A 12,908-nucleotide genomic window follows, 5' to 3' on the forward strand; every position below is an offset into this window, starting at 1 on the left:
TCAGGCCTGAAAGGTGTCCTCACCACACAGAACACAATGGAGAGCATGTTCTTCAAGATTCAAATGAGAGAGGACGCTTGTATATGTACCACTCTCTAGTCCTGCCCAGGTCAAAGCAGTTTCTCATATTTTTCCATGTTTTTAAAGTATTGAATTATCGGTAGTTTTTCCTCCCTAAATTCCTGAGCTATGATCAAGCTTTTAAATTATTTTACATGGAAGTAATGGGAACCTGCTCTGCTTTGGGTCACCCCAGGATGAATCAGGACCGGCCACACTGTGGACTAGAAATAGTGACAACAGAATGGACAGTCTATGCACCTCCCTGTAGGTCCTTCAGCCCACACCCCAGCTTCCTCCATACTGGAAATACTCCACAGTGTTGGCATGTCACTTTTCTCTCGCGAGCACTCTACCTGCTCTTACGTGTTTAGTAAACAAATGAATTCATGAATGGTTATTCGATGCGAGTTCTGGACAAAAGCTACCTTCAAATCTGTGTTCGTGAGGGACAGAGGGGGGGCTTGGACAGTAGGTACTGTTTAATATGCTTTCTTTCTTATATCCATCAGATAAATCTGAGGAGGCACAAATAACACCACCTCAGGAGAGACCCTGCAAAAAAAACACCATAATGAATTAATGGACTTTCCTAAGGAATGAACTAAAGAGAATGAGGTTAACTTGCATAAAAAGGAATAGCTAAATTCCACACAGTGTCTTTCTAGATAGAAAAACCCCATTAAAAAGATGAAAACAAAAACAAATTCAGACAGAACGCTATTAAATATTCATAAGAAATGCAAATGGCAGTTCTCTTTTTCCTGCTTCCAACTAGAAGGAAGTGTTCGTTTTTTCTAAAGTGCTCGGCTATTAATTAGAGGATGATAAATAAATACCCAATTTAAAAATGAGATCCAAACTTAGTAGACTGTCCATTCTATTTCCCAGTACTGCTACCTCAAAAAAGTCAGAGAAATCTCCGGGATGAGATAGTGTTCAAGGAGTTTAATGGAACCAGTTCTAGTACAGAGTCCATTGTCCAGAATCTCTCCTGGTCGGAAAGAACCTCAAAAGATACTCAAAAGAATAACTTTGGGCCCAAAGGATGGGCCAAGATGCAGAACTACAAAGCTGGCAGCATACACGACGTCTTCTTCACATGATACTGCTTAAAGAGAAAATAATGCTTACTTACAACAGGTCTTCAAAGAAAGATCCATTATCTCTTATTTAAGATAGTGTGACCAAAGAATCAATATATTTAATTACACATTTAATTAAAAGTAAAAACACTTCACCTATGTTGAACACCATCTGACTATTTGCTGAGCAGTCTAAAGGGTTTAAAGCACATTTATATAACTTTATTGTTTGAATCTCTGTGGCCAGTCACTTACTTTTTCTTTAAAAAAAACACACAAAAACACCTAAGATTAGTAATACTAATTTGCCAAGCGTTGGCTTGGAGAGACAAATGTTAATGATTGATGCTTACAGTCTGAGACACTAGTACTTCTAATACCAGTGTTGCTGAATACTTTATCCTCCCAGATTTTTCCTGTTTATATATTAAATTGTGTAAGAGGAATTAAAAATGCCTGAAAGATTATTACATTAATCACTATAACGAGCCGGGCTAAAAGGTTTTGGTAATCAGCAGACAGTCTAAATTACTCTTGACCTTTAAAGTTTGCTTTTGCCCAGAACTACCCTTTTTCTCTACTTTGGGCTCTATCATTTACTAACCGCGTGTGACTTTGGGCAAATTACTTAACTTATCTGTGCCTGCCTACAAATGGGGATATTGCTAAGTACTTACCTCAAAAGGCTGTTGTGATGACTAAATGAGTTAATGTAAAATATTTGGAACAGTACCTATTTCATAATAAATGCCATATGTGTGTTCGCTATTATTATGTCTATTACCATGATGACAATGTCCCAGCAACTTCTGACCACCGCCATGCTTAAAGAAAAGGAGTATCTGCCTTTAGGGCTGGGTATAGAAATTTGAAGGTGTTTTTCTCCCCTTCCATTCCCCTAGCATAGTGCTCTTTAAGGGAATTATTTCACATATATTTGGATTAGATATGTTAACAGGAAGAGTCAACAGGACCGTCATCTCCAAGGAGATTGTACAAAAAAATGTTAATTTAAGAAGTCTGTGTAGCCATTTTTTGTTTTGACTTAAATAAAGTCCAAAGTCACACTATTACTAGCAAATTCAGTCTATGTGAAGTATTTTCTTAAACTTGTTTTCTATTATCACTATATTATTTAGAACACACACATACACATACACATACATACGTCATTTCTTAAAACATAAGTGCCTGACAATCTACCAGGAATCAGAACCAGTGTTTCATAAAATAAGAGGAGTGATTGTAAGCTTTGGAGTAAAAGCCGACGGCCAGAGTGTCAGGCTGGCCCTACCAGTGGTGAGCCCAGGACGCTGGGCCAGCCAGTTAACCTCACCAGCACTCCCAGTCCTCAGCTGGAGCATGAGTGGTTTAAACCAAGGGATCTTTGCCTCTTTCCAGAATTAGGATAAGAAGTTCACTGCTGCACTATTCACAATAGCCGAGATATGGAAACAACTGAAATGCCCATCAGTAGGCAATTGGATAAAGAAATTGTGATACATATATGCAATGGAATGTTACTCAACCATAAAAAAGAATGAAGTTTTACTATTTGCAACAACATGGATGGATAGAGGATTTTATGCTAAGTAAAATAAGTCAGACTAAGAAAGACAAATACCATATGATCTCACTTATATGTGGAATCTGAAAAACAAAATAAATGAACAAAGAAAACAGAAACAGACTCATAGATACAGAGAACAAACTGATGGTTACTAGATGTGGGGGGTGTAGGGGGCTGGGTGAGAAAGGTGAAGGAATTAAGAAGTACAAATTGGTAGTCACAAAATAGTCACAGGGATGTAAAGTTCTGTTGGGGAATACAGTCACTAATATTGTCAAAACTATGTGTAGTGTCAGGTGGTGTGAGACTTATCAGGGGGATCACTTCATAAATTATGTAAATTTCTAACCACTACACTGTATGCCACAAACTCATATAAAATAATACCGAATGTCAACTAGAATTAAAAAGAGATAGTCATGGGGATGTAAAGTACAGCATAAGGAATATAGTAAATCATGTTCTATAATAACTATGTACAGTGTCAGATGGGTAGTGGACTTACTGGGGTTATCACTTTGTGAGGTATATAAATGTCTAATCACTATGTTGTTTTGTACACCTGAAACTAATACAAAAAGTTACGATTTTTCTAATGATTTCAGTCGAGTACTGCTCTACCTATGTGGATTCTTCGGATTTAAAGGGCACACGAAAAGAACAAGACGGACCATGTTTTACAGGAATGAAGTCATCTACATCCTTATCCAGAAACTCCTGAAGGGAAATACAGCACTAAGTATAAGTACAATGGCAGGGGAGTGTGAGTTCACTCAGTGGAAAAAGAAGGGAAGAGGAAATCTTCTGGAGGAGATGGTTTACCCATGTGGGTCAAATCTAACCTGAGAGACAGGAGGCGGACATGGGAGTCCCACTTGCTGGGGGTGACATGGAGACAGAGGGTGACAGAGAATCCTTGTTTTCTTTTGATTTAACCAAGGCTATAATCCTCCTAGAGACATAAACACTAAGGGACTGAGCCACGTGAGCATGGAATGGAGCCCTGACCGCATGACTTCCTTAGCGCTAAGGCTGGTCCTCATCACACTAATGGGGGAAGAAAGGGCCAGTTCCTGCCAGTGGGGATGCTTTCCTTTCTTTCCACAACTTCAGGGGCAATGAGCAGTGCTAACGCCTTTCTTTCCCTAATCGTAAAGTGCAAGGAAAAAATGGTCAACTAAGAGACTAGTGTAGTTCATTCTCTACCACTTTAACCTTGAACTTAAGAGGCCAAGTGGTGCAGTAGGAAGAATATGGGTTACAAACTTGGGAAGCTAATACTGTACAGCCTTACGCAAGGAGCATAGCCTGCTAAGCCTGCCTCTCATCTATAAAATGAGGACTCAGAGCATCTGTCAGGAAGGGTTGTGGTTAAGATAATATATAAGTACTTTCTTAACAAAATATATCTTAAATTTGTACACACAGAAACTATGTGCTGGTGCCTAATGGAAGGCTGTTGCTATAGACACATACACAGGATCAATGTGTGCGTGTGTGTGTGTATTTACATATATATGTATGTGTGTGTGTGTGTGTGTGTGTGTGTGTGTGTATATATATATATATATATATATATATATATATATATATATATATATATATATATCTGAGTCTACAATATACATATGCTTATATGCCTTGTATGTTGTAGATTCAGCAATGTTAGCTGGAAATGACCCTTAATTGAATGTTTATAATGGCCCATCTCTACCACAGTAGCACTCCCCTTTAGTAATGTGTTCATATATACACTGAGAACAGCACACTTCATCTCTTGTTAGGGTTGGGGGGGGTCCTCTCCTTTAAAAAATTAAAGGAAAATAAACGAAATGTTTCACTTCCTCCCAAATGCTAGCGCATATTAAACACTAATCTCTATTAAATCACTGTGGATCTGGTCTTTCAAGACAAAGTAGAGCTGACCCTTGAACAACACAGGTTTGAAGTGTGCAGGTCCACTTACATGCAGATGTTTTTCAATAAATATAGTTGGCCCTCCCTATCCCTGTGTTTCACACCTATGAATTCAACCGGCTCTACATGTGGAAGGCTGACTGTATGCATTGTTTTTTTTACCATTTTGTAGAAGGGACTTGAGCATCCGTGGATTTTGGTATCCAGTGCAGTGGGGGAGGGGGGAGGTCCTGGAACCATGTCCCCATAAATACTGAGGGACAACTGTAGTTAAGTTTTGGGGGAGTCAAAAGTTATACGTGGATTTTTGACTGCTCAGAGGATTGGCACCCCCTAACCCCTGTGTTGTTTGAGGGTCAACTGTACTCTGACATGCTTAAATATTTTCACTTACAAACCGGAATTCTGCAGAAAAATGGGAGCCATACCAAGTGTCCTGTGGCTGGGGGCTGTATAATCATCTGATAAACGCTGGGTTCTGGGTGGGAAAGCGTACTTCCCTAGGGCTTTTGTCTCCCCTACTCATTTGCAAACGGCCAAGTTTATTTCCTCGTCCCGTGTCAGGCAGCATGAGACTCATGCCCCTACCTGGCTTTCCTTCTGAGCCAGGGAAGGGCATGCAAGCAGACTGGGTGTCATGAAGCTGGCATGGCCTCTTCCCTGTTCCTGGACTGACCAGCATCCTGCAGCATTATTAAAATTAGTTCTCGTTGTCAAAGGTCTGAAGCAAAAAAGTCAGACTGCATTTTCCCAAAAGTCTGCATTGCTCGAACAAGGTCCATACAGAGTTATCTTTCTGGAACAGGGTCAATGAAGATTGAAACCATTGTACACGGGCTGTTCAGTCAGTTTTCTGAGAAGCCAGACAGATCATACAAAGGGCGGTGTAGCCCAGGGTTAGGAGCAAACAGGACAAGTGCGGTGACCAACCGACTGCAGCTTCTGAGCTGGGGAGAGGTGGCGACTGGGGCAGAAGGACAATCTCTTACCCTAAAAGGCAGCAGTGCAGCACCTCTGTACAAAAGGCCAGACATCTAAATGTTATGTTCAATCACCAGATTTTTAAAAGTTGGCGATTAGTACAAATATTTCTGAAACATGGTGTGTGGCAGGTCCAACAAAACACACATGTGAACGGTCCATTTGTCCCCTGTGGGAAAGCTAGAAACATGTGTCCAGCAGAAGTTCAGGAAGAAAAGGCAACAGGGTAAATGGAGCCCACTGTATACAGCAGGCCCCACAGGACAGACTTGGCATGAAAGACAAGCAGAAACCTAGCAGAAAGCTTTGAGTGCCACTCATGGTTCCAGGGGCAGAGCTCAGCTGACTCCTCTCCCCAGGAGCCTGTTCCAGAGAGGAAGGAGGAAGCAGGGCCTCTGGGTACCCCGGCAATCATGCTGTGCTGGTGCCCAATGGGAGGCTGTTGCTGAGGAGAGAATGATCATCTCCCCCCACAGTGACCCTCTGGAGGGAGGAGGAGGAACAGGGAATGCTGCCTCCTTGTTACCAATAGCAACTCTCACTCTCCTTGCGCAGGCCTTGGCAACTCCAAGGCTGCCGTCTCTTCTGGCTGTCTCACAGCCTCTCTCAGTGGAGTGTGCCTTTCTCTTGTTCTACCAGGGTTGCTATGCCATTCCCAGATGACTGGTATTAATCAAGACTGTTCCTGGTATAGTGGAGGGTGAAACAGTGGGTGAGGGGCTCCAGTCAAGCGCTTGATCATGAAGTGCCATGGAAAGGGGCAGAAGTGTCTTATCCCTTCATGCTCTAACTGCCCAGAATAGGTCTCTAGAAAAGGATAGGAGGTCACAGGTGGTTCAGGAATTGGCCCCCGTGTGAGGGCCATCAGAGGTTCAAGAATGTATCAGGAAGCACATACCATATCCACAGGGGTAAAGGAGGGAGCAATGATTTTTTGTCATAGAATGATAAGGCACAAAGACCCTGATGTAAGTACACAGAAACGTCAAAGTCCAACTTCTGGCCTAACCTGTAGAACCCTGTTTCCCAAATTTCAGGCAACCATCCACTACTGACATAATTTTCACCATACCCTTTTATCTATTCACTTAGTATTTTTCTTTACATTAACTCACTTTTTTTATGTGAAAAAGTTTATTAAATGGGAAGAGTATATCACTGCCCAGAATAAGAGGCCAGTATCACCTGCCATAAAGAGAAAGCAATAGAAAACCCCAAAATTACAAATGTTCACGCACAGATCCAATGAAATCATCTCACATACTACCAGGGGTAGGTATGCACATCGGGAATTATTGTTTTAAGGAATAGAAGAAAAGTGAGCAAACCTAACAGGCTGACTCTGAACTATCACCCTCTCTCTGATAAGATGTTCTGTGCTGCCAGAAAATAATATTACTTGGGGTGACAAATCACAGAGCTTCCCTATTATTACTTGGGTTCCACTACCCATTTTAGCTAATAGCTCCCTATCTTCAAAGTGTGGGGATAAAGACCTGCTGTGCAAATACAGTCGGCCCCCCTTATCCACAGGGGATATGTTCCAAGACCCCCAGTGGATGCCTGAAACTGCAGATAGTACAAAACCCTATGTATGCTATGTTCTTTCCGATACATGCATACCCATGATAGAGTTTAATTTATAAATTAGGTACAGTAAGAGATTAACAATGATAACTAACAATAAAATAGAACAATTATAACAATATACTGTAATAAAAGTTATGTGAATGTGGTCTCTCTCTCAAAATATCTTACTGTAATGTATTCACTCTTCTTATGATGTGAGATGCTAAGATGCCTACATGAGATGCAGTGAGGTGAGTGACGTAGGTACTGCGACGTGGTGTTAGGCTACTACTGACCCTCTCACTACACTTCAGAAGGAGGATCATCTACTTGGGGTGATCCTGGATCACTGAGCCGTGAAAATGTCAATTGGGGAAATTTAAAAGTTTTGGGGAACAGTTGACCACAGGTAACTGAAACTGCAGAATGTGAAACCACAGATAACCGGTGACTACTATAGTATTCAATATGTATTTTAAGATGAATGACATATATGGAAAATACTCACCAAGTCTTAGTGTATATAGTCTAATCCTGTCAGCAGGACCTAAGTATTTGAGTTAATCCAAAAAAGAATCACAGGAAAACCCTCCCCTTGGATCTGTAACACACTGAAGACCAAACTCACCACTTCTTAGATTTCAGCCGAGGTGCCGGGTTCCGGGGGATGAGGAAGAGGGCTCTCATGGGGTGCATGTCACAGAGAGCTGCAAGAGACCAAAACAAAGGCCAGCTCCGGTCAGGAGGCCAGACACACGCCAAGCCCATCCTAGCTGTGCAGCTAATGCTGCCAAATGGCTCCAGCTCCACGCATGACCAGTGAGGAGATCAGAAGATCACAACGCTTCCGTCTGGTGAGTACTTAAGAGAGCTAGTGTCTAATTACAGGAGTCTTATAAAACACGACACATTTCAGCTAAGTTTTGTCAACACTTCTACTTTTACTTCAAATTTAAGGAAGCAAAGTTAACGGGTCAACGACCTTTGCTTTGTTATTAATAACTATCTAAGATTCAAAGTAAACAACATCAAGATAACAACTACATTGGAAATGTAAGTTATTTTTAATTAGTAAAAGACTTAAGTCATAAAATAAAAGCCATTTGATAATCCACGGTCTCTTTCTTACACGTTGAAGACTCATCCCAATGCAGTGTTATCTATATAGGTTTTTGGAGTATAATACACTAGACCAGACACCTTTTCTCTGTGTTTCCAAATATCCTGAATGGCTTTTCAGGTTTCAGAGGAGTTTTTCTGTTTTGATTTGTTTCCTGGCCCCGGGAAGACCAGAGGATTAAGGCAAATGGAGGCTGGCAGGAAAGTTATAAAAATACCTCAACTTGTAAACATGACATTATCATCTACAGTGAATGCATTCAAGGATTCTTATTTTAATCAAAATATTTCACTAGTTTTCTTTTCAAACATCTGGGAGTGTCTTTTCCTTTGTGCCTAGAATAAGAATATATTCTCCCTAAAAGCTAAAGCATTGTGTGGGTAGATGCTTATCTTTAGCCGCTTCAACGACTCAGCAAGGATGATAATATGGTTTAAAGATTGGAATATTATTTTTATGATTCATAAATGCCTATTAGCATTGTGGATGACAGGAATTTTGTCAACAAAGACTCCAAATCAGTCACGCTACAGATGAATTTTACGAATGCTAGAGTGAGAAATAAGAAAACTATGATGATTTAAAGTTGAAAAAGCCATACGAGCATCACAACCCGTCATACAGATATGGGGCCTCTGAAAAGCAGACACCGCGGTGGTATGAAACATGAGAGGGGGCAATTCCTGCCTCAAAGGAAATAGGGAGGGGGCCAGGGAAGGCTGGAGTCATCAGATTGCTATGCAAGTCTGACTGCAGTGAAGGTGAGGGAGAAAAAGTTAGGTGCAAGTGTGCTAGACTGTCCTGCAGTCTAAAGAAACCACGGAGTAAAACTGAAGAATGAAAGTTGTCTACAAAAGCATCCTGTATCCTCCAGGAAAGGGTCTGCCTTATATCCCTGTTATGCTCGGTCACTGATGGGGAGTGGCCCTTGGGTGTTGTGCCCTCAGTGCCATCACAGCAGCTAGGTCCTCCATGAGTTGTGTTTCTTGCATGGAAAACTGTGAGGCACGTGCTCATGGCCATCCCAGGGCTGGGAGAGGCACTCTGCAGTGCCAAGCATTCCAGATCTCAAAGGCCTGGAGATCTCAAAAGCCAGAGCCCTGGCCACTCTTTAAAATACATACGGAAACCTAAAAACCTAAATATCAGTGTTTTAATAGGAGTGAAAGCAGTTGAGTACAAATGTTCGTGTAACCCATGCACTGAAAATCAACTGAATTTTGGTTAAGACGGAGTTTACTGTCTTTGTGGGTTGGTCCCAGTTTTATGGTAGAAGCACAGTTCGGTAATAAATTACACACTGAATTTGTAAAACAAACAAACAACTCCCAAACAAACAAAACAAACAAAAGACTCCCCAGAATTTGCTTCCCTTTCCTACTTTTTTTTTCTTTCTTCATAAATACAAGATCCTCACATCACTCTGAGATGAATGGATTCCTGGTTGATTTAAGCTGACTCTGCTTTCTAAGTATGCCAGCTCAAATCCACGCAGGGCTCGGTGTAGCAGAAGTAAAGCTACTGTAGCTCCTGGCAAAGAAGCTTCAGCACCTGCAGAGCAGACCCAGCAACAGATTTCACCCAGAGGAAAGTACTTACGGGGAGCACCTTCTGCCATCTCAATAGCGGTGATGCCCAAAGACCACAAGTCACTCTGAAAAAGAAGGAAGGCACAGGCACCTCATAAATGCAGTCAGCAAAGCATAACTTGGTTAAACCCAGTAATTACTTCAGAGCTGCCTGTGGGAAAGCCATTCTGTTGTCTCTTTACAAACCTATTTTCCCACTAACCTTAAAAGCAGGAACAGCCTCATTCGCTTTGATTGACAGTACCTTTTATGGTACCTGATATGTGGTGCGTTTTCAATATATACGTATGAAAAATGACTATAAGGTTTTAAAAATTAATTTATCACTAAAATTTATCTACTGATCGAACCATATGAAATTTCTGTTCTTCAACTGTTTTTCATAGTTATCGAGTTATAACTGTCATATAATTAACTGCACGTTTCAAGTACAGTTTGAAAAGGTTTGATACCTGTATACACCTGTGAAACCATCACTACAATTAAGATAGTAAATATGTCTATCACCCCTAAAATGTCCCACCTGCCCCGTTGTAGTCTCTGCCCCCGTTGTAGTCCCACCTGCCCTGTTCTTGTCCCCAACCCCAGTTCTTGTTCCAAGGCAACCACTGACCTACTTTCTGCCGCTGTGGATTAATTTACATCTTCTAAAGTTTTATATAAATGAAGTCACCCGGTTTCTTTCACTTAGCATAATGTATTTAAGGTCCATCCATGTGATCGAGTGTATCAGCACTTCATTCCTTTTTACTGCTGAGTCGTGCCCCTTGCAAGTATATACTACAGTTTGTTTATTCACTCACTTGTTGATGGACATTTGGATGGTTTCCATTCAGGGCTATTACAAATAAAGCTGCTACAAACATTCATGTACAAGTCTTTGTATGGACGTTTGCTTTCTTTTTCTTTCTTTAAGTAAATGCCTAGGAGTGGGATGGTTGGCTCATATAGTAGATGCATATTTACAGTCAATTGTTTTTAACCTAGAAAAATGGCGATTTCATGTGGTTTAACCAAATAAGATGAGGACAGGGAACTTTGGGGTGGTGGTGTTCACTGCTGTATCTCCGGTGCTTAGAATAGAACTGGGCACAGAAGCAGGAGTATGATGTATTTGTTGAATGAATGAACAATGTCTTCTTTCTTGTAAGTAGAGTAATATGTAAATAGAGGTCCTACACCCTTATATTCTTCCTTATGCTCAGACTAACTCCGATGCTCTTATCAGAACATTCTAGGCTAGCACCTCAACCTCAACCTGTGCAATCTCCATCTCTAAGAATATGTTTCTCCTGTGTCTATGGCGCAGTAGTCTCTAAATATTGTACAGGAGGGAACAACTCAAAAGATGGGGCAAACCAGGTTAGGAAACCCCAAAAAGATGCTTGCTGCTTCAGCTTCCCAACAGATTGGTAATAAATCACAATGTGCAATTTGATTCAATGGCACATGATCTTCATGAAGACTCTCACCCTCCTTTCCCTTAAAATATATCCTGCATTTTGTACCTTATTCCAAACTCTCACCTATAACCTCACTCAGATGACAGAGATCAGAGTTAAGTTTCCTTGCTATTCCCATCAAACAAATGTCAAGGCCACATGAAAAGAAGAGGCACCTAGAAGATTACTACGAAATCCATGCTGAGCCATTCTCTAAAACTAAACTTTTCAGTATCCTGTGAGTGACACCCAGGCCTGCTCAGTATTTGGACAGAGGCCATTACAATGTGGAGGGGGTTTCCGAGGGGGTCTAACCTCTTGCCTAAAGTGCAATCTATCTTAAAGCAAGTTTTTGGGGCACATGCTAAACCTACACTAAGACCAAGGGTAGATTCTTTAATTTGTGAGCCAGTCCACCTGTTCACATAAATGTTATAAGTTCTCAGCTCAATTGGCGATAACAATGTACCTGCATAGTACCACTGTGCTCTGATTCCGAGTAACTTCTTTGCATGGAACACAATACAGGAAGGCAACTCTTGCCTTTTCTCTTTGTTATAGTTCAAGATATATTCACAGTTGTCATTGAAAACACACACACACACACACACACACACACACACACACACACGGTTTGCACAGCCCAGCAAGTTAAACTGAGTTTTCCTGCAGCCTGCTGGTCTTGCTTAGTGAGAATCCTTCCGGAGCCAATAGGGAGCTAATAGGAAGGTCCAGTCAACCTATCACAGGTTGGCTTAGGAGCAGTAACTGGTAAAGATAAAAACACAGCTCTCTTGTACCTGGGCTTTATGGTTGATTGACACAGACAACCATTTGGGAACATGACGTAAACACTGAGTCACTCACTCACTGTGCAGGGAGCATTAAACAGGAAACACAGCAAGAATAGTCTGGAGATGGTGGGTTGTGCTATTGTGATAAGATTCCAGTATCTCCAGTACCATGATTTTTCCAGTATCCCTAGGAATCGAGTGTTTTTGTAGTGTGAAATGAGCTGCAAATATCAAGGGGGTAGACTGGCTCTATGTCCCAGCTGCCCCACGGGGTCAAATTTAAATGCCCTTCAAGTCCAGGAAGCTTCAGGCCGCTTGAAAGCCAATGCATTTGAAAGGAAATGATGGCTCTAGGGTGAGAGGGTTCCAGGCTGGTCCTCAGATGGGGGAAGAAAATGATCAGAAAACTCAGGCCAACTTCTGCCTTTGGGTTATTGCTCTAGCTACTCCCTCTGCCCACAGCACAACCCCAGTCATGATGACGGACTCCCTCCCCTGCACAAAGTCATTGCCTTGTTGTCAGTGAGGACCACGGAGCCTCTCCCAGAGCACTGCCAGTCCCCCTCCCCCTTTTCCACTTTTGTCCCCCAGAGAACTGACCCTTTTAACAACTGTGTAATTTACTTATCACTAACTTATTATGTTTTGTGTTTATTGTTTGCACCCCCAGCCATCAACACACACACACACACACACACACACACACACACACACACACGCATGAGTTCCATGAGGGCAGGCATCTTTGTTTTGTTGACAGGTATATTCCAAATACCTGGCA

At 41.6% G+C, this 12,908-nt stretch overlaps 1 protein-coding gene across 9 annotated transcripts in view; it reads right to left on the bottom strand.

The window, feature by feature from the left end:
* The window catches only part of TNIK (TRAF2 and NCK interacting kinase), a 363,868-nt gene that overhangs the window by 97,435 nt on the left and 253,525 nt on the right, over positions 1-12,908 (bottom strand). For all 9 annotated transcript variants that reach the window (XM_019735248.3, XM_019735239.3, XM_074327892.2 and 6 more), the window contains 2 exons: positions 9,902-9,956; positions 7,811-7,889 (listed from right to left, as the gene is read on the bottom strand). In XM_019735248.3, coding sequence (XP_019590807.2) covers positions 7,811-7,889; positions 9,902-9,956 — 134 coding nt within the window. The remainder of the gene's footprint in view (positions 1-7,810; positions 7,890-9,901; positions 9,957-12,908) is intronic.

The sequence above is a fragment of the Rhinolophus sinicus genome, chromosome 17 (genome assembly GCF_057876585.1).
Source record: "Rhinolophus sinicus isolate RSI-liver-muscle chromosome 17, RSI-T2T, whole genome shotgun sequence".
Lineage (NCBI taxonomy): Eukaryota > Metazoa > Chordata > Mammalia > Chiroptera > Rhinolophidae > Rhinolophus > Rhinolophus sinicus.